A 22355-nucleotide genomic window follows, 5' to 3' on the forward strand; every position below is an offset into this window, starting at 1 on the left:
GAGACTAAGAAGGAGCAACCACGGGGAAGCAATGACTGTTTTTGGAGCCTGGAGCCAGCGTCCCAGTCAGAAAACCTTGGTGCCAGGCTTTGGACTGGGCACAGGGGAGCTGAGCACGGCATCCTAAGACGGCACAAACACGGGAAGCAGCCCTAGCTCCCAGAAGTGACCTTGGGGGAAGCCCAGCCAGTGCACGCAGGCAGCGCAGCGACGCAGCTGACAAGAGGAGAAGTCAACAGGAGGCAGCAACTGGTTTTGGAGCTTGGAGTGCGGCGTCCCAGCCAGGGAACCTTGTCGCTGGGCTTTGGACTGGGAGCGAAGGAACTGACCACGGCTTCTGAGACAGCACAAGCAAAGGACGCGGGCCTGACCCTCAGGGGCAATCTCGACCTAGCCAACACACACAGGCTACACATCCCTCAGGAATCTCAGATAAAACAGTCATCACCAAACAAGTTAAGTAGCTTTGTCTATATTCTGGGGTGCTACTCTCTCCTATCTATCTGATCCCTCCCCTCCCCTTCCCAGGTGGCTTCATTAACACTGGAATTTCCTGAGCCAGAGAGTGAAGTGCTCTGCATTTTTTTGTTGTTGTTGTTGCTGTCTTTTCCTAACCCATTCTCCTGGCTTGAGAGAAGCAGCTACAAAAAACCCAGGGACCAAAAATCCTTCCCTGACTTCCCGAAATTGGGCTAAAAATACAGAACTAGCTCCAGCCAAGCATATGAGATCCAGAGTCTTGGGCTTTCATCCCTACAGGAAACAAGGTGGCTATTATAATGCAAAGGCAATTCTGATAGGGATCTGACTGCAATTGTTTTAGCGGATTACTGGAAAGACAAGTTTCCCAGGTCTGATATCTCTACCTATTAAACAGAGCCCTCACTGACCCACAACAGGGAACTGAGGGCTGAAGCTCCCCCCAGACCACCTAGCCTCCTGCCATAGGGGTCTGAGGATGGTGACACCTACCAATCTGTAGAGGTACATGCATTGGGTGCCTAAGGTACAGCTGGAGAGCCCACCCACCAAAGTGCTTTAGGAATAGAGACACACCTACCTCACTGGCACTTGGGGGAAGCCTGTCAGCATCCTGCCCCCCTGGGGTGTGACCCCCTGCTCCTACTAGAATCTGGCACACACAACTATCACCACTACTTCTCCAGGTGGATAGGTGACAGTCTGCACCACACACTTGGTGACCCAAAATCAGATTCTACTCAAGAATAGTGAATGGACTCAGGCTTATATATCTGGTAACAGCCCAAACCAGCTGGTAATAGGACATAAGTGATTCAAGGGCTACAACAATCAAGACAGTGCAATCTAGTAGCCCATCTACGTATATTGAAAGAAAACAAAACAAGATAAGACTCAGTGAGCAAATATAAAATAAATCATTACAATATCTTATAGATGGCTCAGAGACAGCAGTCGATATCAAACCACATAAAGAAGCAGACCATGATTGCTTATACAAATCCCCAAACTAAAGAATCAAAATCTTTCCCAAATGAAGATACAATCCTGGAATTGCCAGATGCAGAATATAAAAAACTAATTTACAGAATGCTTCAAGACATCAGGGATGACCTCATAAATGAAATAAGGCAAAAAGCCAAGGAACACACTGATAAAGCAGTTGAAATCAAAAAGATTATTCAAGAACATAGTGGAAAGAATTAATAAGCTGCAAGAATCCATAGAGAGACAGCATTCAGAAATCCAAAAGATTAACAGTAAAATTACAGAATTAGAAAACTCAATAGGAAGTCAGAGGAGCAGAATCGAGCAATTGGAATGCAGAGCGGGGGAGCTGGAGGATAAGGCAATTGACACCAATATAAAAAAATCCAATATAGTTGAAAAAAATCAGATAAAAGAATTTAAAAAATGAAGAAACCCTAAGGATCATGTGGGACTCTCTCAAGAAGAATAACTTGTGTGTGATTGGAGTTCCAGAACAGGGAAGGATAACAGAAAATACGGAGAGAATAGTTGAAGATCTGTTAGCAGAAAACTTCGCTGACATCTTGAAAGATGAAAGGATATCTATCCAAGATGCTCATCGAACCCCATGTAGGACTGATCCAAAAAAGAAAATCGCCAAGACATATTATCATCAAACTTGCCAAAACCAAAGATAAAGAGAAAATTTTAAAAGCAGCCAGGGATAAAAGAAAGGTCTACAAAGGAGAATCAATAAGAATAAGTTCACACTACTCAGCAGAAACCATGCAGTCAAGAAGGCAATGGGATGACATATATAGAGCACTGAAGGAGAAAAACTGCCAGCCATGGATCATATATCCAGCAAAACTCTCTCTCAAATATGAAGGTGAAATTAAAACATTTACAGATAAACACAAGCCGAGAGAATTTGCAAAAACCAAACCAAAGCCACAAGAAATACTAAAGGAAATTGGTCAGAAAATCAATAATATCAGATACCAACACAACACAAGGTCACAGAACAGAACATCCTGATATCAACTCAAATAAGGAAATCACAAAAACAAATTAAGATTAATTTTAAAAAGAAAAAAATGCTCAAAACAGGGAATCATTGAAGTCAATATGTAAAAGATCACAATAATCAAAAAGACGGACTAATTACAGGAGGCATAAAACTGCCATATGGAGAGGAAAACAAGGCTATATAGGACAATACAAGTTAGGTTTTTACTTAGAAAAATAGGGGTAAATATTAAGGTAACCACAAAGAGGTCTAACAATTCCATAACTCAAAATAAAAACCAAGAAAAACATAATGACTCAGCAAACATAAATTCAACTACTATGAAAATGAGGAACATACAATTTACAAAGAAAAACGTCTCAGCACAAAAAAGTAAGTGGAAGAATGAAATTGTCAACAACACACACAAAAAGGCACCAAAATGACAGCACTAAACACATACTTATCTATAATTACACTGAATGTAAATGGACTAAATGCACCAATAAAGAGACAGAGAGTCTCGGACTGGATAAAGAAACATGATCCATCTATATGCTGCCTGTAAGAGACACACCTTAGACTTAGAGACACAAACAAACTAAAACTCAAAGGATGGAAAAAAATATATCAAGCAAACAACAAGCAAAAAAGAGCAGGGGTAGCAATATTAATTTCTGACAAAATAGACTGTAAAGTTAAATCCACCACAAGGGATAAAGAAGGACACTACATAATGATTAAAGGGACAATTGACTAGGAAGATATAACCATATTAAATATTTATGTACCCAATGACAGGGCTGCAAGATACATAAAACAAACTTTAACAGAACTGAAAAGTGAGATAGACACCTCCACAATTATAGTAGGACACTTCAACACACCACTTTCGGAGAAGGACAGGACTTCCAGTAAGAAGCTCAATAGAGACACGGAAGACCCAATTGCTACAATCAACCAACTTGACCTCATAGACTTATATAGAACACTTCACCCAACTGCTGCAAAGTATACTTTTTTTTCTAGTGCACATGGAACATTCTCTAGAATAGACCACATATTAGGTCATAAAACAAACCTTTGCAGAATCTAAAACATTGAAATATTACAAAGCATCTTCTCAGACCACAAGGCCATAAAAGTGGAAATCAATAACAGAAAAATCAGGAAGGAAAATCAAATACTTGGAAACTGAACAATACCCTCCTGAAAAAAGACTGGGTTATAAAAGACATTAAGGAGGGAATAAAGAAATTCATAGAATGAAACAAGAATGAAAACACTTCCTATCAAAACCTCTGGGACACAGCAAAAGCAGTGCTCAGAGGTCAATTTATATTGATAAATGCACACATACATAAAGAAGAAAGAGCCAAAATCAGAGAACTGTCCCTATAACTTGAACAAATAGAAAGCGAGCAACAAAAGAATCCATCAGGCACCAGAAGAAAACAAATAATAAAAATTAGAGCTGAACTAAATGAATTAGAGAACAGAAAAACAATTGAAAGAATTAACAAAGCCTAAAGCTGGTTCTTTGAAAAAATTAACAAAATTGATAAATCATTGGCCAGACTGACTAAAGAAATACAGGAAAGGAAACAAATAACCGGAATAAGAAACGAGATGGGCCACATCACAGCAGACCCAACTGAAATTAAAAGAATCATATCAGATTATTACGAAAAATTGTACTCTAACAAATTTGCAAACCTAGAAGAAATGGATGAATTCCTAGAAAAACACTACCTACCTAAACTAACACAATCAGAAGTAGAACAACTAAATAGACCCATAACAAAAAAAGAGATTGAAAAGGTAATCAAGAAACTCCCAACAAAAAAAGAGCCCTAGCCCAGATGGCTTCACTGCAGAGTTCTACCAAACTTTCAGAGAAGAGTTAACACCACTACTACTAAAGGTATCTCAAAGCATTGAAAATGATGGAATACTACCTAACTCATTCTATGGAGCCAGAATATCCCTGATACCAAAACCAGGTAAAGACACCACAAAAAAAGAAAATTACAGACCTATATCCCTCATGAACATAGATGCAGAAATCCTCAACAAAATTCTAGCCAATAGAATTCAACAACATATCAAAAAAAAATCCACCATGACCAAGTGGGATTTATACCAGGTATGCAAGGTTGGTTTAATATTAGAAAAACCATTAATGTAATCTACCATATAAATAAAACAAAACACAAAAACCACATGATCTTATCAATTGATGCAGAAAAGGCATTTGACAAACTCCAGCACCCATTTATGATAAAAACTCTCAGCAAAATAGGAATTGAAGGAAAATTCCTCAACATAATAAAGGGCATCTATACAAAGCCAACAGCCAACATCACTCTAAATGGAGAGAGCCTGAAAGCATTTCCCTTGAGAACGGGAACCAGACAAGGATGCCCTTTATCACCGCTCTTATTCAACATTGTGCTAGTTGTCCTAGCCAGAGCAATTAGACTAGACAAAGAAATAAAGGGCATCTGGATTGGCAAGGAAGAAGTAAAATTATCTCTATGTGCAGATGACATGATCTTATACACAGAAAACCCTAAGGAATCCTCCAGAAAACTACTGAAACTAATAGAAGAGTTTGGCAGAGTCTCAGGTTATAAGATAAACATACAAAAGTCACTTGGATTCCTCTACATCAACAAAAAGAACATTGAAGAGGAAATCACCAAATCAATACCATTCACAGTAGCCCCCAAGGAGATAAAATACTTAGGAATAAATCTTACCAAAGATGTAAAAGACCTATAAAAAGAAAACTACAAAGTACTACTGCAAGAAACTAAAAAGGACCTACATAAGTGGAAAAACATAACTTGCTCAGGGATAGGAAGACTTAACATAGTAAAAATGTCTATTCTACCAAAAGCCATCTGTACATACAATGCACTTCAGATCTAAATTCCAATGATATTTTTTAATGTGATGGAGAAACAAATCACCAACTTCATGTGGAAGGGAAAGAAGCCCCGGATAAGTAAAGCATCACTGAAAAAGAAGAAGAAAGTGGGAGGCCTCACTCTACCTGATTTTAGAACATATTAACAGCCACAGTAGTCAAAACAGCCTGGTACTGGTACAACAACAGGCACACAGACCAACGGAACAGAATTGAGAACCCAGATATAAATCCATCCATATATGAGCAGCTGATATTTGACAAAGGCCCAGTGTCAGTTAATTGGGGAAAAGATAGTCTTTTTAACAAATGGTGCTGGCATAACTGGATATCCATTTGCAAAAAAATGAAACAGGACCCATACCTCACACCATGCACAAAAACTAACTCCAAGTGGATCAAAGACCTAAACATAAAGACTAAAACGATAAAGACCATGGAAGAAAAAATAGGGACAACGTTAGAAGCCCTAATACAAGGCATAAACAGAATCCAAAACATTACCAAAAATGACGAAGAGAAACCAGATAACTGGGAGCTCCTAAAAATCAAACACCTATGCTCATCTAAAGACTTCACCAAGAGAGTAAAAAGACCACCTACAGATTGGGAGAAAATTTTCAGCTATGACATCTCTGACCAGTGCCTGATCTCTAAAATCTATATGATTCTGTTAAAACTCAACCACAAAAAGACAAACAACCCAATCAAGAAGTGGGCAAAGGATATGAACACACACTTCACTAAAGAAGATATTCAGGCAGCTAACAGATACATGAGAAAATGCTCTCGATCATTAGCCATTAGAGAAATGCAAATTAAAACTACGATGAGATTCCATCTCACTCCAACAAGGCTGGCATTAACCCAAAAAACACAAAATAATAAATGCTGGAGAGGCTGCGGAGAGATTGGAACTCTTATACACTGCTGGTGGGAATGTAAAATGGTACAACCACTTTGGAAATCTATCTGGCATTATCTTAAACAGTTAGAAATAGAACTACCATACAACCCAGAAATCCCACTCCTCGGAATATACCCTAGAGAAATAAGAGCATGTACACGAACAGATATATGCACACCCATGTTTATTGCAGCACTGTTTACAATAGCAAAAAGCTGGAAGGAACCAAGGTGTCCATCAACGGATGAATGGTTAAATAAATTATGGTATATTCACACAATGGAGTACTACACATCGATAAAGAACAGTGACGAATCTGTGAAACTTTCATAACATGGAGGAACCTGGAAGGCATTATGCTGAGCAAAATTAGTCAGAGGCAAAAGGACAAATATTGTATAAGACCACTATTATAAGATCGTGAGAAATAGTATAAACTGAGAAGAACACATTCTTTTGTGGTTATGAGAGGGGGGAGGGAGGGAGGGTGCGAGAGAGTTATTTACTGATTAGTTAGTAGATAAGAACTACTTTAGGTGAAGGGAAGGACAATACTCAATACACAGAAGGTCAGCTCAATTGGACTGGACCAAAAGCAAAGAAGTTTCCGGGATAAACTGAATGCTTTGAAGGTCAGTGGAGCAAGGGTGGGGATTTGGGGACTATGGCTTAAGGGGACTTCTAAGTCAATTGGCAAAATAAATTCTATTATGAAAACATTCTGCATCCCACTTTGAATTGTGGCGTCTGGGGTCTTAAATGCTAACAAGCAGCCATCTAAGATGCATCAATTAGTCTTAACCCACCTGGATCAAAGGAGAATGAAGAACACCAAGGTCACAGGGTAACTATGAGCCCAAGAGACAGAAAGGGCCATATGAACCAGAGACTTACATCACCCTGAGACCAGAAGAACTAGATGGTGCCCGGCCACAACCGATGACTGCCCTGACAGGGAGCACAACAGAGAACCCCTGAGGGAGCAGGAGAACAGTGGGATATAGACCCCAAATTCTCATAAAAAGACCAGACTTAATGGTGACTGAGACTAGAAGAATCCCGGCTGTCATGGTCCCCAAACCTTTTGTTGGCCCAGGACAGGAACCATTCCCGAAGACAACTCATCAGACATGGAAGGGACTGGACAATGGGTTGGAGAGAGATGCTGATGAAGAGTGAGCTACTTGTATCAGGTGGACACTTGAGACTGTGTTGGCATGTCCTGTCTGGAGGGTAGATGGGAGGGTAGAGAGGGTTAGAAACTGGCAAAACGGTCACGAAAGGAGAGACTGGAAGGAGGGAGTAGGCTGACTCATTAGGGGGAGAGTAAGTGGGAGTATGGAGTAAGGTGTATATAAGCTTATATGTGACAGACTGACTTGATTTGTAAAATTTCACTTAAAGCACAATAAAAATTATTTAACAAAAAAAAATGAGTGCAGTAAGGCAGAAAGTGTTGAGAGGCTTTGTCCCCTGGCTGACCCTTTCCTGGCACTGAGATGCTGCTTAGACCTCCTGAGCTCAACGTGTCCACCTACCTGGCCCATGCTGCCAGGTCCTGGCCTTACCTGAAGTGGTGCACTGCCCATGGTCTGCTGAACAAATTCTAGACCTGCACCACACACACACACACACACACACACACACACACTCTGCCACTAACCTTTCTGTGGCACTGATGAGAGCAAAGTTATGATTTAGGTTCTCAAACGGGCTTATGAATTTCATGTAGGGGAAAACCATCTTTCCGATTGCCCGACTGACCAAACACAAGCTCTTGGCCACAGCAGGTTCTGAGAGAAAGGGTGGGATGTATCAGGGTAAATCTGGAAGAACAACTGCAAATGCGAGATTATCTGACAATTCAGTGGCCATATCCTCACACATCCATTCATCTGGCAGACCTTAATTGAGTGGCACAGTGGTTAAGAGCTATGGCTGCTAACCAAAAGGTCCGCAGTTTGAATCTACCAGCTGCTCCTTGGAAACCCTATAGAGCAGTTCTACTTTGTCCTTCAGGGTTGCTATGAGTCAGAAGCGACTCTTAGCAATGTTTTTTGTTTTTTTTTTTATGTGCTAGGCAGAAGAGTGCTGGTAGCATGGTGGTTTAAACACTCAGCTGCTAACCGAAATGTCAGTTGTTTAAACCCACCAGCTGTTCCTTGGTAGAAAGATGTGGCAGTCTGCTTCTATAAAGATTTACAGCCTTGGGAACCCTATAAGGCAGTTCTGCTCTGTCCTATATGTTATGGCAACAGGTTTGGCGTTTTGGTATGTACTAGGCAAGGAGTGGCACAAACGATTGAGTGCTCATCTACTAACTGAAAAGCTGGCAGTTCAAGTCGACCCAGAGGCACCTCAGAAGAAAGGCCTGGCAATCTACTGAAATATCACAGCCATGGAAAACCCTATGGAGCACAGTTCTACCAGGGCACACATGGGGTCTCCATGAGTCAGAATTGACACGATGGTAACTGATTTTTGGTTTTACGTGCGAGGCACATCTTGAGACTTTCATATGAGGACTGTTACTTACCCAGTCATCTCTCGGTTTTCAGAAAGGGATCCCAAATGACACTCCTGGGCTGGTAGCTCCCCTTGGTGTCACAGCCTGGGGAAGTTGGACACTTTGTTGCCTAACACATTCCTGGCACAATTAGAGTTCTGCTCTCCAGCCCACATTTGATAATCAAGAAGCTCACACTTCCTTTGTGTAACTTCAGCTTTTTCAGGTTCTGATGCAGGAAACAGCTTCTATTCTGATTCCGGCACGGGGCTGCAGAGCAACAAATGTGAGAAGTGTGGCGCTAAGATTTCTACCTCCCCAAGAGTCAGCAGTAAAGAGCTGCCTAGAGGTGAGACACTTGGGGGTCCTCGAAAGATGGTGTAAGTGGGAACAGCTGTTGTTTCCAGACACCTGGTTGTTGCTTTTCATTTTGTCTTTAGAATTTCATTATAGCCACAGCGCCCCAGCACAGAATTACTTAAATTATTGTGAAATAGGTCCTTTTGTTCAGCTCTGCTTTTTAGACGAAAATAAAAACTCATCACCTTGTAAGTCCATCTCCTGCTTGACCATGTCCCAGATGTTGGGAGACCCGCATTACATTGGCCACTACTTCCTTTTTTGGGGGGTCCCTGTCCTCCCCAGTCTGCTCCTCAGATCTCCAGCCCTACACCTGGATGGCAACAGGCTGGGCTGGGGGTGGGCAATCTGAAATCCTAGTGACAAAAGACTCCAAAGCTTATTAAGTGCTACACCAATGCCAGCTGGTCACAAATCATGCATGGTTGCTGCATAAATGACGGACAGAGTGAATAATCACCACTACTGTTGGTATTATTCAGAAGTGGCTGATGCTTTAAATACATCCCCACTAAAAGTCAGCATGTATAAAAATAGACTACACTATTTAAGGAGCCCTGGTTGCCAGTGGTTAAGAGCTACAGCTGCTAACCGAAAGGTGGGCAGTTTGAATCTACCAGCTGCTCCTTGGAAACCCTTTGGCACAGTTCTACTCTGTCCTAGGGGGTCACCATGAGTCAGATTTGAATGGATGGCAATGGGTTTGGGTTTTTTTTTTTTAATATATATACTATTTTTTGATTTAAAAGTAGCCCTAGTGGAGTAATGGTTAAGCACTTGGCTGCTAACGGAACAGTTGGCAGTTTGAACCCACCCAGCGGCCCGGCAGGGGAAAGACCTGGAGATTTGCCTTGTAAAGAATACAGCCTAGAACACCCTATGAGGCAGTTCTACCCTGTCATGTGGGGTCGCTTTGAGTGGGAGCTGACTTGACAGCACCTAACAACAACATATTACTTAAGCATTATATTGTTAATTTCTAATGCAAAAATCTTACTGTCTTTGGAAAAAAAATTAAAATGCCACAAAAAATTTATTTACAAAGATGACTAAGACATGACCCCTCTTACTCAAGGAATCAAGTCTGTTGAGAGAAAGGAATTCATGCCCAAACAAAGATAGTTCAAGGCAAAGTGTGGTAAGTGCTAAAATCAATGTCAAAGTGTGCTAAGGGAACACAAAGGAGGGAAAGAAGCACTCCTTGTTTTACCCCTGAATCATGGCCAGCCCTGATTCTCTACAGGGGCCGCATCCTTTCCTTGTGGTGAGTTCTCTTCATACCTGCAGAGATCTTCCTTTCTCTCCCTGGACAGCGTCCCCAGGGAGAAGGTTTTTCACCTTTCATATTTTCCAGTGCCCACCACTAAACAATGTCATTTACCTGGTTGACCTCAGCTGTGCCTCCCCTATCCCTATCCACCTCCAGCTGCCAAACCGTCCAGCTGGATGTATTCTCTCAGGGTGACAGTCAGAGAATGGGCAGAAGCCACAGGGCAGCTTTCTTTACTGTCCCCTGGGTCATTGGGTCTGTACCCTATGAGACCTGTTACTCCAGTATATGAACAATGAAAACTAAGGAAGCTGAAATGTGATCTTGGACTCCATTAGTAAATTTTAAGAGCCCAAGATGGTGGAAGTCACAGGGAGGCAACTTTTGCCCAATGGTAAAAAAAACAACCTTCGAGCAATTGGAGCTGACAGCTGTGGAGTGGGCTGTTGCAGATCTTGAGCCCCATCTGTAGACTGGGTGACCATTTACTTTGTCAGGATGTCGTCAAGAAGACTGGGTTAGAACTGGACAGGATGATCCCCAAGGTCCTTTCCAACTCTGAGATTCTATGTTTCAAATTAAATCCAAAATTACTTTTGCAGAGTACCAGAGGATTAAGGCTCATTAGCATTCATCGTTACTCCAGTTTGGGTGGTTAGCATGACTGGATTTGGACTTTCTGGCTTCTGCCCTGCCCTTCTGTGTCTGAGGGACAATTTTTCCCTGTTTCTTTGGCCAAATGGGCCCCTCCTGAGGGGGAGTGGTGTCTAGCTACTAGAGACCAGCGAGTAAGACGGGAAACCTGGAAGGAGAAGAAGGGAAAACAGGGAAGAAGATGGGAAGAGGGAGGGAGGAGGGCAGCCTCCGTGCCAGAGAAGGTAGATTCGTTGGCCACTGATTTCTCTTTCTTCTTTTGCCTGGCTCTCTTCTTGTCTTCCTTGGTGACTTTACTGCATTCATCTTTTTCTCTGTTCACTCTCTATTTTCTGGAATTGCCTTAGGAACAACTGTTAGCTACTGACTCCTAGAATCATTGCTTCTAAAGTTGGAGAGGACTTCAGGGATTCATTTGGTTCAGTCTCTTGGAAGATATTATCACCTCCATTTTTCAGAGAAGTAGTTGAGCCCAGAAGAGGTAAACAACAGGCCCGGGTCACACAGTTACGCTCAGGGAACCTAGAATCCTGATCTCTTGTCTGCTAATAAAACTTTTCCTAAGTTCAGAACACTTGATACACAGTTCTTTCTTTTTATGCTCCCTTTCTGATTTATTAAAATTTTATGAAATGTTTCATTCACACAGAAAAGTTCAGAAAATGATACCCAGATACCCACCACTTGGGGGATCATCAGATTTTTTTTTTATTATGATAAAAATACATATAACAAAACTTTTGTTCATTCAACCGTTTTTACATGCAGAGTTCAGCGACATTGATTACATTCATCAGGCTGTGCACCCAGCACCACTATCCTTTTCCAGATTATTCTACCACCATTAACAGAAGCTCAGTGCCCCCTAAGCCCTGGTATCTCCTCCTCCCTGCCTCCCACTCCTGGTAACCACTAGTAAGCTTCGGTCTCTATACATTTTTCTATTTTATATAAGTGGGATCATACAATATTTGTCCTTTTGTTACTGACTTCTTTTACTCAAAATAATGTTTTCAAGGTTTATCCATGTTGTAGCATGTATCAAGGAGCCCTGGTGGTACAGTGGTCAGGTGCTAACCAAAAGCATGGGAGAAAGGCATGGCAGTCTGCTTCTCTAAAGATTACAGCCTTGGAAACCCTATGGGGCAGTCCTACTCTGTCCAGTAGGGTCTCTATGTGTCGACTTGACGGCAACGGGTTTGGTTAAATGCATGTATCAAGACTTCATTTCTCTTTATGGCTGAGTAGTATTCCACCATATGTATGTATCACATTTTGTTTATCCATTCATCTGTTGATGGACATTTAGGTTGTTTCTACCTTTTGGCTATTGTGAATCATGGTGCAAGGAACACTGATATACAGGTTTCTGTTTATTGGTTCTTTTGGTATATACCTATGATTGGGATTGCTGGGTCATATGGTAGTTCCATGATTAACTTTTTGAGGAACAGCCAAACATTTCCACAGCAGCTATACTATTTTGCATGCCCACCAGCAGTGTACAAAATTCCATTTTCTCCACAGCCTTGACAATACCTATTATTTTCCATTTTTTAAAAATAGCAACTTTGCATGTGTGTTTTGGCCATATGTATAGCCTCTTTGGTGAAATGTTTACTCAAGTCCTTTGCCTATTTTTTAAATTTTTGATTGCTTGTCTTTTTGTTGTTAACTTTTAGGAGTGTTTAAATATATTCTTCATATTAAATTGGGATCATTTTTGAGGCTCTGAATTTAATCATAGCTTCCATATTTCAGCTTGTTCGAAACCAAAAAGGGTGTGTTCCCAGACAGAAAATTTGAAATCCTCTCAAGATGAACATGAACGCATGCCAGAAAAGTAAGTGTTATTTTATTATTAACTAATAATAACAAAAAATGGCTACCATTGGTTGGGGGCATAATGACATGTTTAATGCTTTAACTACCTGTCCAAGGTCACCTAGGTCATATGTAGTAGGGAGTCAGGATGCAGGTGGCTACTGGGGGGAGGATTGGATTAGAGGAGTCAAGAGTTGGCCAAATAAGAGTTTAGTTCAGTAATCCAGATGAGAGACGATGGTAGCTTGGCCTGGGATGGTGGAGCTGGAAACAGAAATGGATGGATTCAAGAACTACGTAAGAGGCAGAATCAGTAGTGCAGTAGCTTAGGCTCTGGACCCAGACTCACTCAGTTTGAGCCTGCTACCCATTACAGAGCAGTGTTTAAGAATGTGACCTCTAGAGACTTCTTGGGCTTGCCTCTGTGTCCTTGGGCAGGTTACTTGACCTCTCTGTGCTTCAAGTTCCAATATTTAAAATGGTCATGATGATGGACTAAACCACTGAGGGTTAAGTGAATTAATACATGGAAAGCATTTAGAATGGTACCTGGCTCATAGTAAACACTCAGTAAGTGATGGCTGAGGAGCCCTGGTGATGCAGTGGTCAAAGTGCTTGGCTGCTAACTGAAAGGTTGGCGGTTTGAACCCACCAGCTGCTCTGTGGAGAAAGATGTAGCAGTCTGCTTCCATAAAGATTATAGCCTTGGAAACCCTGTGGGGTAGTTCTACTCTGTCCTATAGGGTCACTATGAGTTGGAGTCAACTCGATGGCAATGGGTTTGGTTTTTAAGTGATGGCTATTATTAATATTGTTGATGGCAGTGAGGGCCTGGCTATAGGGAGGTGGAGGACTCTGAAGCCCTGGCCTTTCCCACTGCACCACACTGCTGTGCCCTGTCCGGGATTTTTCCTTATCTAGGTACCCCTGGGAAGCCCTGGTGGCCTAGTGGTTGAGCTACGGCTGCTAACCAGGGGCTCCTTGGAAACTCTGTGGGGCAGTTCTGCTCTGCCCTGTAGGGTTGCTATGAGTCGGAATCGACTCGACGGCAACAGGTTAGGTACCCCTGATGCTGAGTCACCTCTCTCAACTGGAGGATAGGGCCACTGTGTTAGGTCAGTCTGCAGAACCATCCAAAGTTAATGTGTTAGGGGGAGAGGGATGAAGGGAGGCTTTGAAGGCACAAGCATTTGACCTGAGACTTTCTGGAGATGATGTCACTCACAAGTGTTCTGTCTACCAAAGAATTCACACTTAACAGAGGGAATCTCAAGCCAGGTGAGGGTGGCTCATGGCAGACCCGCTGGCAGGCACGTTCTTGTGCGCCTTTTGGGGCTACCATTTACGGTTGTGCAAACTATAACTCTAGGCAGTGCCCTTCAGATAGGCTGATGTGAATGAAACCTCCTAGAGCTATGCAGTGCACAACCTGAACACATGTACATAGTGGCCTTGGCACCCCTCATACACCTAGTGCAGACTGAGGCCCATCCCTAAGTGATAGAGTCATGAATACAGCATAGTAGTCTAGGAGAGATGCTGCTTTTATTTGTTGACTGCTGCTGCCCCCTTGCTGTGTAAGTTCACTGGTGCTAGAATGAGTAAACCCAAGGTGCCTGCAGTTGGCAGATACATGGGTAGAAGGTTGGCCCCAGGAGAATAAAAATGGAATAAAAACCTCTTTGGAGTCTTGCCTTTCTTCATACCAGAAAAAGAGACAAATTCTGAGAGCAGATGCCCTTGATGGTCTCAGCAACGAACCTTGTCCTGAAGCTCAGCTGTGGTACCCTGCAACAGGACATTGGGAACTATAAAAGGCAGGGGGTATCCCTCTCCCATGCCCCCTTTAACACACACAGGGTCATCACTGAACCACAGGGCTGAGCTGAAAGGGAGAGCGTGCTTGAGGGGGTGCTTCACTCAAGGATCAATGTACTCTTGCCTTCCAGGAAAGATCTCACGGCTTTCAGGACCTACAGCTCAGACCTTGCTACACCCGCACTCCATTCCCACTCCCGAAGGATTTATGGAAGCAAATGCTTATGCTGCTTTAGGAGTACTGACAAAACAGAATTTGAGGTGGGGACTTAGAAAAAAAAAAAAAATTCTAGAATTCCTGTAGTTCATAAGTTTGGTCTTGACCACAGAACTGATGGCTTTTACGTTTCTGCAGTGAGCAGTGGGAACGGGGGAGGCAGGGAGAGGGCAGAAAATGCTCTGCTAAATTTTTGGTTTAAAGACATTTTGTGCTCACACTAACCTAAAGACACATGGCCTTAGCAGCCTCATGGTTTGTTTTATTTCCAGACTCGTTCCCAGGAAAATTTCCCGGAGAAAATGTTTTGGGGTGGTTCTTTTCCTCAGCACAGGATTCCACTGGCCCGGGCTTTGAAGGCACTGGAGTTTGTCTCTAGCTGTGCCCCCAGTTCTCGTCCAGTGACGCTGCTGTTAGGGCTGCATGCCCCAGCAGGTTCCTACTTGCAAACTAATCTTCAGGCCACTCTCAAATGCTTCCCTACACACCCATGGGCTGCAGTCCCTGGGTGCCCTCTCTCTGGCCCCATATCCCCTTCAACGGCCCTTCTCTTTCTCATGGGTTCCTTTTTCTGCAGCATGGAAAAGCCCAGCAGGCTGCGACCTCCACCCTCTGATTCATGCTTATCAGTCACGTGCTGGTCTTTTTTCTATCCCTTTCCTTTGCAAATATATTCCATCGCAGACCAGTTTCCTAGGAAACCAGCCCTCCAAAACAGAAATAGACTGTGTGGAAAACAGAATCCTCCAAAAATTCCACCTTGCAGTGTTTAATAAGGAGAGAACCCAATTAACAGAAATAGCAGTGACTAAAATGTGTGGACTTTCCCTCTGCAGGTTTTAAACTCAGCCTTGGATCACGCTCTGAGGACAGCAACCGTTTTGAAAGAAACTACCGATCAAATGATTAAATCAATTGCAGAAGATCTTGCCAAAGCACAGAGACGGAGGAATCGACTGAAATATTAGTTGTTCAACCCCAGGCAACCAAGGATTAGAATGAAAGAAAGCCTGACTTTCACACACACACACACACACACACACAAAGTATTTTACTTATTACACAATTTAGAAAGATGACTTTTCAGAAAACACACCAAAATTACAAGAAATGGGTAATGCAAGTGGTTCAATGAAAAAAAAAAATTGGGTCTTTGATCTTTGAAATAAACATCAACCAACAAGTATTTATTTTAAGATAAATCTATGTTTTTCCTAATGCATAATAAATCAAAACAATAAAAGAAACTTAAACCAAACCTTTTGCCATTGAGTCAATTCTGACTCACAGGACAGAGCAGAACTGCCCCATAGGCTTTCTAAGGGCTGCAGGCTTTGTGGAAGCAGAAGGCCAGATCTGTCTCCTGCTGAGCTCGTGGGTTTGGTTAGCAGCCGAGCTCTTAACCACTGCACCACCAGGGCTCCTCTTTAACCTCTGAGTCTGGCAAAAATTCAGGTTTGAAACGACCCAGTGTCAGTGAGGATGGGGGCAAGCAGGCACTCTCATACATTGTTGGTGGAAGTATAAATTGGTGCAACCTTTTAGGGAGCCAATTTCATAATCAGAATCTATAACATTCCAAAAGCACTTAGCCTCTGACCAGCAATTCTATCGCCAGGAATTTACTTTGTGGCTAACTCACACAAATACGCTGTGGCATGAGCACAAGAATGGCCTGATGGTAGCAACCCCCCAGTGGAATTAATACTGCGGACGACAGGTTCATAAACAGCAGTGCAGCCACACAAATTAATACTCTGCAGCCGATGAAAAGAATAAGGTGGATTATCTGCAAGACAGTGAAAAAAAGCAAGAGGCCTAACTATATATATAGTGTGACCTCATTTGTGTATGTTTTTTAAGGACATACATATTTTCTGGAAAGGTACACAAAATTCCTAAGTGGTTACTCCTGAGAAACCGGATAGGGGGTTTCAGAGGCATTTTTACTTTTCATTTGCTTTCTGTAATGTATGAAATTCTTACCACATGCTTATATTATAAATTAACATTCTTTGTTTACCGACTTCTTGAAGTCAGAAATACACAAAAATGAAAACTGGGATCATTATGTCTAAAAATGGTGGAATGGGAGAGGGTTTTGCTCTGTATATTTTCACAAAAAAAGAGGGAAGAAAAGTGAGGACAATTCACTAAAATTGAGAACTACAGATTGTTTAAGTAAATTAGTAGCATTTCATATAAAATGCCAGAGTAAGTTTTTGTTGCTAAGAGAAGCTTCTGATTTGGTTCTTTGTTGTTGTTGTTAGGTGCCGTCGAGTCAGTTCCGATTCATAGTGACCCCACGCACAACAGAACGAAACACTGCCCGGTCCTGCGCCATCCTTACAATCTTTGTTATGCTTGAGCTCATTGTTGCAGCCACTGTGTCAGTCCACCTCATTGAGGGTCTTCCACTTTTCCACTGACCCTGTACTCTGCCAAGCATGATGTCCTTCTCCAGGGACTGATCCCTCCTGACAACATGTCCAAAGTATGTAAGATGCAGTCTTGCTATCCTTGCTTCTAAGGAACATTCTGGTTGCACTTCCTCCAGACAGATTTGTTCATTCTTTTGGCAGTTCATGGTATGTTCAATATTCTTTGCCAACAGCACAATTCAAAGGCGTCAACTCTTCTTCAGTCTTCCTTATTCATTCTCCAGCTTTCACATGCATATGATGCGATTGAAAACACCATGGCTTGGATCAGGCGCACCTTAGTCTTCAAGGTGACGTCTTTGCTCTTCAACACTTTAAAGAGGTCCTTTGCAGCAGATTTACCCAATGCAATGCGTCTTTTGATTTCTTGACTGCTGCTTCCATGGCTGTTGATTGTGGATCCAAGTAAAATGAAATCCTTGACAACTTCAATCTTTTCTCTGTTTATCATGATGTTGCTCATTGGTCCAGTTGTGAGGATTTTTGTTTTCTTTATGTTGAGGTGCAATCCATACTGAAGGCTGTGGTCTTTGATCTTCATTAGCAAGTGCTTCAAGTCCTTTTCATTTTCAGCAAGCAAGGTTGTGTCATCTGTATAACGTCTGTCAGTTTGTCGTACTGTGGGGGTTTGCGTGTTGCTGTGATGCTGGACGCTATGCCACGGGTATTCAGATACCAGCAGGGTTACCCATGGAGGACAGATTTCAGCTGAGCTTCCAGACTAAGACAGACTAGGAAGAAAGACCCGGCAGTCTACTTCTGAAAAGCATTAGCCAGTGAAAACCTTACGAATAGCAGCAGAATGTTTTCTTCTTTAAGACTGATTTATCACACCCTTACTGATGGAGCAGCAGATCACTGATTTTTTCTCTCTTTTCCTGAGGCTTCTCAGCTCCGTACACTCCAAACATTCAACAATTGATACCTCCAACCCCTAGAGCCTGGCCTGGTGTGAGGAGGGAGTTGAATCCCTTCCCACTTTGAAGATTTTTGTGCTGACCAGGGCAGAGGCTTATTTCTCTAGCTGGCTGGTGGATGAGATATTTTTAACTTGGAGCTTGGAAACTGGTTTAGGGTACCTTGGAAGAGATAAAGCAGAGGCGAGCCTGAAGATACCTCTGACTCTGTGGCTAATTTTACTTTAGGCTGTAGCACCATCAGGAAGACAGCGAAGACTTAATGATCGTATTCTAAGAGAAAAAAGGAGGCTTGTACTGAGTATGTTTTAAGAGGCTTCTAGCTTTATCTAACTAAATTTAATCACAAATTGACAGCCTGCTTCGTATGCCAAGCCTCACAATTCCATTCCCAAGTTTAAATTACACACTTCCCTGGCTCAGCTGAAGTGTTCTTACATGATTCACTAAGCTTAAGACCTTTTTAAATTTTCATTCCTCTTTGAGAATCTGATGAGAGCTACGGAGTCTCCTCCCATGTCCCACTCTCCCATGGAAAAGGGACATAAGAACACACACACAATTGAGCACACGATTTAAAGAAGTTCACGGATACCCTGAAGCCAGTCCATGGAACATACGTTAAAAAGGACCATCATAAATGAGTATTCCTGATCCCTCAAATTAACATTTACAGAAACTTGCATTTGTAAGCATTTATGGATTTTAAAAAGATATGGTCTACCTCTGCCTTATTAAAACCATATTTATTGACTGTAGTTTTGGCTGTCTCCTCCCTCATGCAACGTCTTTCTTGTAGGCTTCTCATTCTGCTCCAGTAATAAGCCAGAAAAACAAGCTCGTTAAGCAAAAGTAAAGGAACCCTGGTGGTACAGTGGTTAAATGCTCGGCTGCTAACAAAAGGACAGCAGTTCAAACCCACCAGCCGCTCCAAGGGAGAAAGATGTAGCAGTCAGCTTTCGTAAAGATTGATAGCCTTGGAAACCCTGTGGGGCAGTTCTCCTCTGTCCTACAGGGTCCTTATGAGTCGGAATTGACTTGATGGCAGTGGGTTTGGTTTTTGTGGTTTAATTGTAGCCCTAATGGGGGGCCAATGGGCTCAGCTTTGTCTAAGGGCAGCACGCTGTAAAAGAACACTTGGCTGAGTTTCCTCGGAAGCAGAAGCCTCTTAGTGCTTATTTCCAATGTGTAGCTGCTTGAGGCTGCTAGAAGCATGACAGCAGGGCCCTTTGGGACATTAAACCAAATGAAAAAAATACCCAAACCCTCACCTCCCTGGAGGTCAGGCTGGTATCTCGTGTCAACGGCCATCACATGGGTAGTCTTTCTGGTGTGGCCTGCCCCCAACCTAAGTCATCTTATTAGCATAAACTATCAGTTGTCTTCCAAGGGGCCCACCATGAAAACAAAGACACTCCAATTACTCAGGAAATCCCAGGGGCTTAGCGGTTACTTCCAGGAACTGGGGACAAATGCTAGCCAATTTTTTTCTATTATACAGGTTTAGAGATGATCTCCCAGGAACCTGGGACAAAGGCCAAACTCTTTACTATACAGCTTGTGACGCTACCATGAAATAGGCACTGTCACCCACTGTTGCAAGGCTACAAAGTGAGGCCTTTATGGAAGAAAATGTGCTGGTATCTATCAATATTTTAAATGCATAATTCCTTGATCAGCTACGTCGTTGCTAGGAATTCACATTATGGAAATATTTGTGTAAGTCTGTGAAGGTAAGTGCCCAAATAATTCACTGTGGCATTATCTGTAAGAGCAAAACTCTGAAAACGAGTGACATATAAATTGTGGTCCACCACATGAGGTAAGATTTGAAATGTAGATGTTCCCCTGTAGAACACATACACGTACACATCTACAGATACATCCTTATGTTATTTAGCCTCATACAGGTATTTATTTAAAAACAAACAAACAGGTATTATCTGGGTAGGGAGACTAAAGTGCATTCTGACAAACCGATTTGATTCTCCTGGAATCTAGATCTCTGGGTCTCTGGAGTGGGGCTGGCCTGCTCAGGCCACTGCCCTTAGGCGTCCTTTTGAACCTTGGGCCTTTAAGGAACTGTTTTCCTAGTCACCTTCAAGTCAAACAACAGCCGAGTGAGCAGCTTAGCTGAGATCATTTTGCCTTAAGCATTGGGCTCTTTTAGCAAATTATCCATATGCAGGCTGGCTTCCAGGAGCAGGAACCCCAGGGTCTGACTGGAAAATGTATGTCAAGTCCTTAGTGACTCTTCCTCCAACCCACCAACCCTGGAACCCTGCCTGTGCTCTGATGTTATCTTCTGAGAAATTAACATGACGATGACTTATATAACCCACTTTCACTGTCCTGGCTTTCCCGATACGTTCCAATTTGAATTCTACTTGTAGCCGGGTGGAAACTCCCGGTTCTGCTTAGTGCGACTTGTCTCAGAGAATAAATGAGACCGAGGTGGGAGAGTAGAAAGGCACCTTTATTTCACTGTGCAGGGAAAGGAGCAGTCAGAGCTGCCGCCGCTAAGGCTGTTCAACCTGAGGAGAAAGGTTACCTTTAAGGGGTTTACGAGTAGGAAGTTCATGCAAGTTACATCGGCAACATTCTTAATCATACCACGCAGGCGCAATGGGGTTTACATATAACGTCATGCATCATATGTTCAGAAAATGGTGGTTAAACTCCACCCAGAGGTGGTGAGGTTACTATGCATGAAGCATTTAATGAGCTAAAAGATTATCCTGAATGCCAACATGGCGCCTAAACCAGTTTCTGTCAATTTCATCTAGTTTCGGGGCAGCAGTTAAGGAGGGGGAACCAGGATTCTAATGCAAAGTTACGGGGCATGCCAAGCAAAGGAACCAGGATTCTAACGTAAAGCCATGGGACGGGGCGTGCCAAGCACGCTGCTTGAGGCAGTGGAATTTTCCACAGCCTAAGGACCTCTGTCTTATCCTTACAATAAAAGTATTCTGTTACACTCATTTTTGGTGTTTCTCTGCACATTTAGGTTTTCAATAATTCTTTTTCTTCTTTGTAACTCTCTCATTTAAAACTTTTTAAAAGTCCCCAACTTCCCCTTTGACCCAAAAAAAAACCGAGAAAGATAATTTTTGCAATTATATATTTATTTTCTCTTAGAATGTTCATGATTATTCTGTTTCCTAATTTAAACATTCATGATTTCAAAACTGTATAAAATTGTGTTCTGGAGAAGTTACCTAGCTAGTAACTAGTAACTACCACTTTATTTCTATTATTGACAACGAATTATTTTATACATAAAAGAAATAATTTCAGTTGAAAGAGAACTGTATTTATAGAAATCTATCATACATACACATTTACAATTTTAACTTTTGCAATCTCTTCATTTAAAATCATTCTTTTTCAAAACAGTATTCTTCGGCATAGGACACTTAGATAAGTAACAAGTAATTAGTATGTACATAGGTGGCTGTGAAAATTACCCAATTCTACTAGAGTCTGCTCTAAAGGTAAAAGATTTTCTTTTAGAAGGCATTTTAACATTTCTTCTCACCGTCTACCAAGCAGCAATATTTAAACTGACAAACCCAATGACAGGTAGTCATAAACACTCCCTTCAGAAATATTTTTAGAAAGTTATCTTTCCATAAAAATATTTACATTATTTAAATTATATGATAGCAACATTTCTTTATCTATTTTAATTGAACATATTAATGAGAATCCTCCAATAAAGAAACAAAAAACTTATTCATCCTTAATAAAGGCGATTTTATCCTTGGATTTATTCAGCATCTTTATATCATCCAACAGCTTTTTGGGTGTTAAAATATGCGTAGAACCTGGTAGAGGAAAAGGTAGCTTTTCAGAAATCGGGTTCTCCTTGGCTTAATATATTGGCTTGTCCTTCAAATATGCAAAGTGCAGTCGCTTGGGACAATTTAACAAAATTTCTTTAGGGCATTTTTCTGAAAATCTGCCTACAGTACTGCAATCCCTCCTGTTTATTGAGCATGCTCAATAACCCTTCAGAGACACTGCCCATTCACAGTACTTTGTCTACTCT

At 41.9% G+C, this 22355-nt stretch overlaps 2 protein-coding genes across 4 annotated transcripts in view; one reads left to right on the plus strand and one right to left on the minus strand.

Annotated features, from left to right (window-relative positions):
• The window catches only part of AKNAD1 (AKNA domain containing 1), a 52511-nt gene extending 34819 nt beyond the window's left edge, over positions 1-17692 (plus strand). Inside the window, exons 11-15 of one of the 2 annotated variants that reach the window (XM_003409537.4) lie at positions 9030-9152; positions 9244-9351; positions 12849-12930; positions 14861-14990; positions 15783-17692. In XM_003409537.4, coding sequence (XP_003409585.2) covers positions 9030-9152; positions 9244-9351; positions 12849-12930; positions 14861-14990; positions 15783-15914 — 575 coding nt within the window. In that variant the 3' untranslated portion in view covers positions 15915-17692. Of the gene's footprint in view, positions 1-9029; positions 9153-9243; positions 9352-12848; positions 12931-14860; positions 14991-15782 lie in introns of those variants that run through there. The other variant, XR_010321508.1, reaches the window with a different exon arrangement.
• The window catches only part of STXBP3 (syntaxin binding protein 3), a 92631-nt gene that overhangs the window by 5819 nt on the left and 64457 nt on the right, over positions 1-22355 (minus strand). The window contains exon 19 of one of the 2 annotated variants that reach the window (XM_003409536.4): positions 21409-22131. The exons of the other annotated variant lie outside the window; for it this stretch is intronic. Coding sequence (XP_003409584.2) covers positions 22037-22131 — 95 coding nt within the window. The 3' untranslated portion in view covers positions 21409-22036. Of the gene's footprint in view, positions 1-21408; positions 22132-22355 lie in introns of those variants that run through there. 2 annotated transcript variants of the gene reach the window in all.

Source organism: Loxodonta africana, chromosome 3 (assembly GCF_030014295.1).
Source record: "Loxodonta africana isolate mLoxAfr1 chromosome 3, mLoxAfr1.hap2, whole genome shotgun sequence".
Lineage (NCBI taxonomy): Eukaryota > Metazoa > Chordata > Mammalia > Proboscidea > Elephantidae > Loxodonta > Loxodonta africana.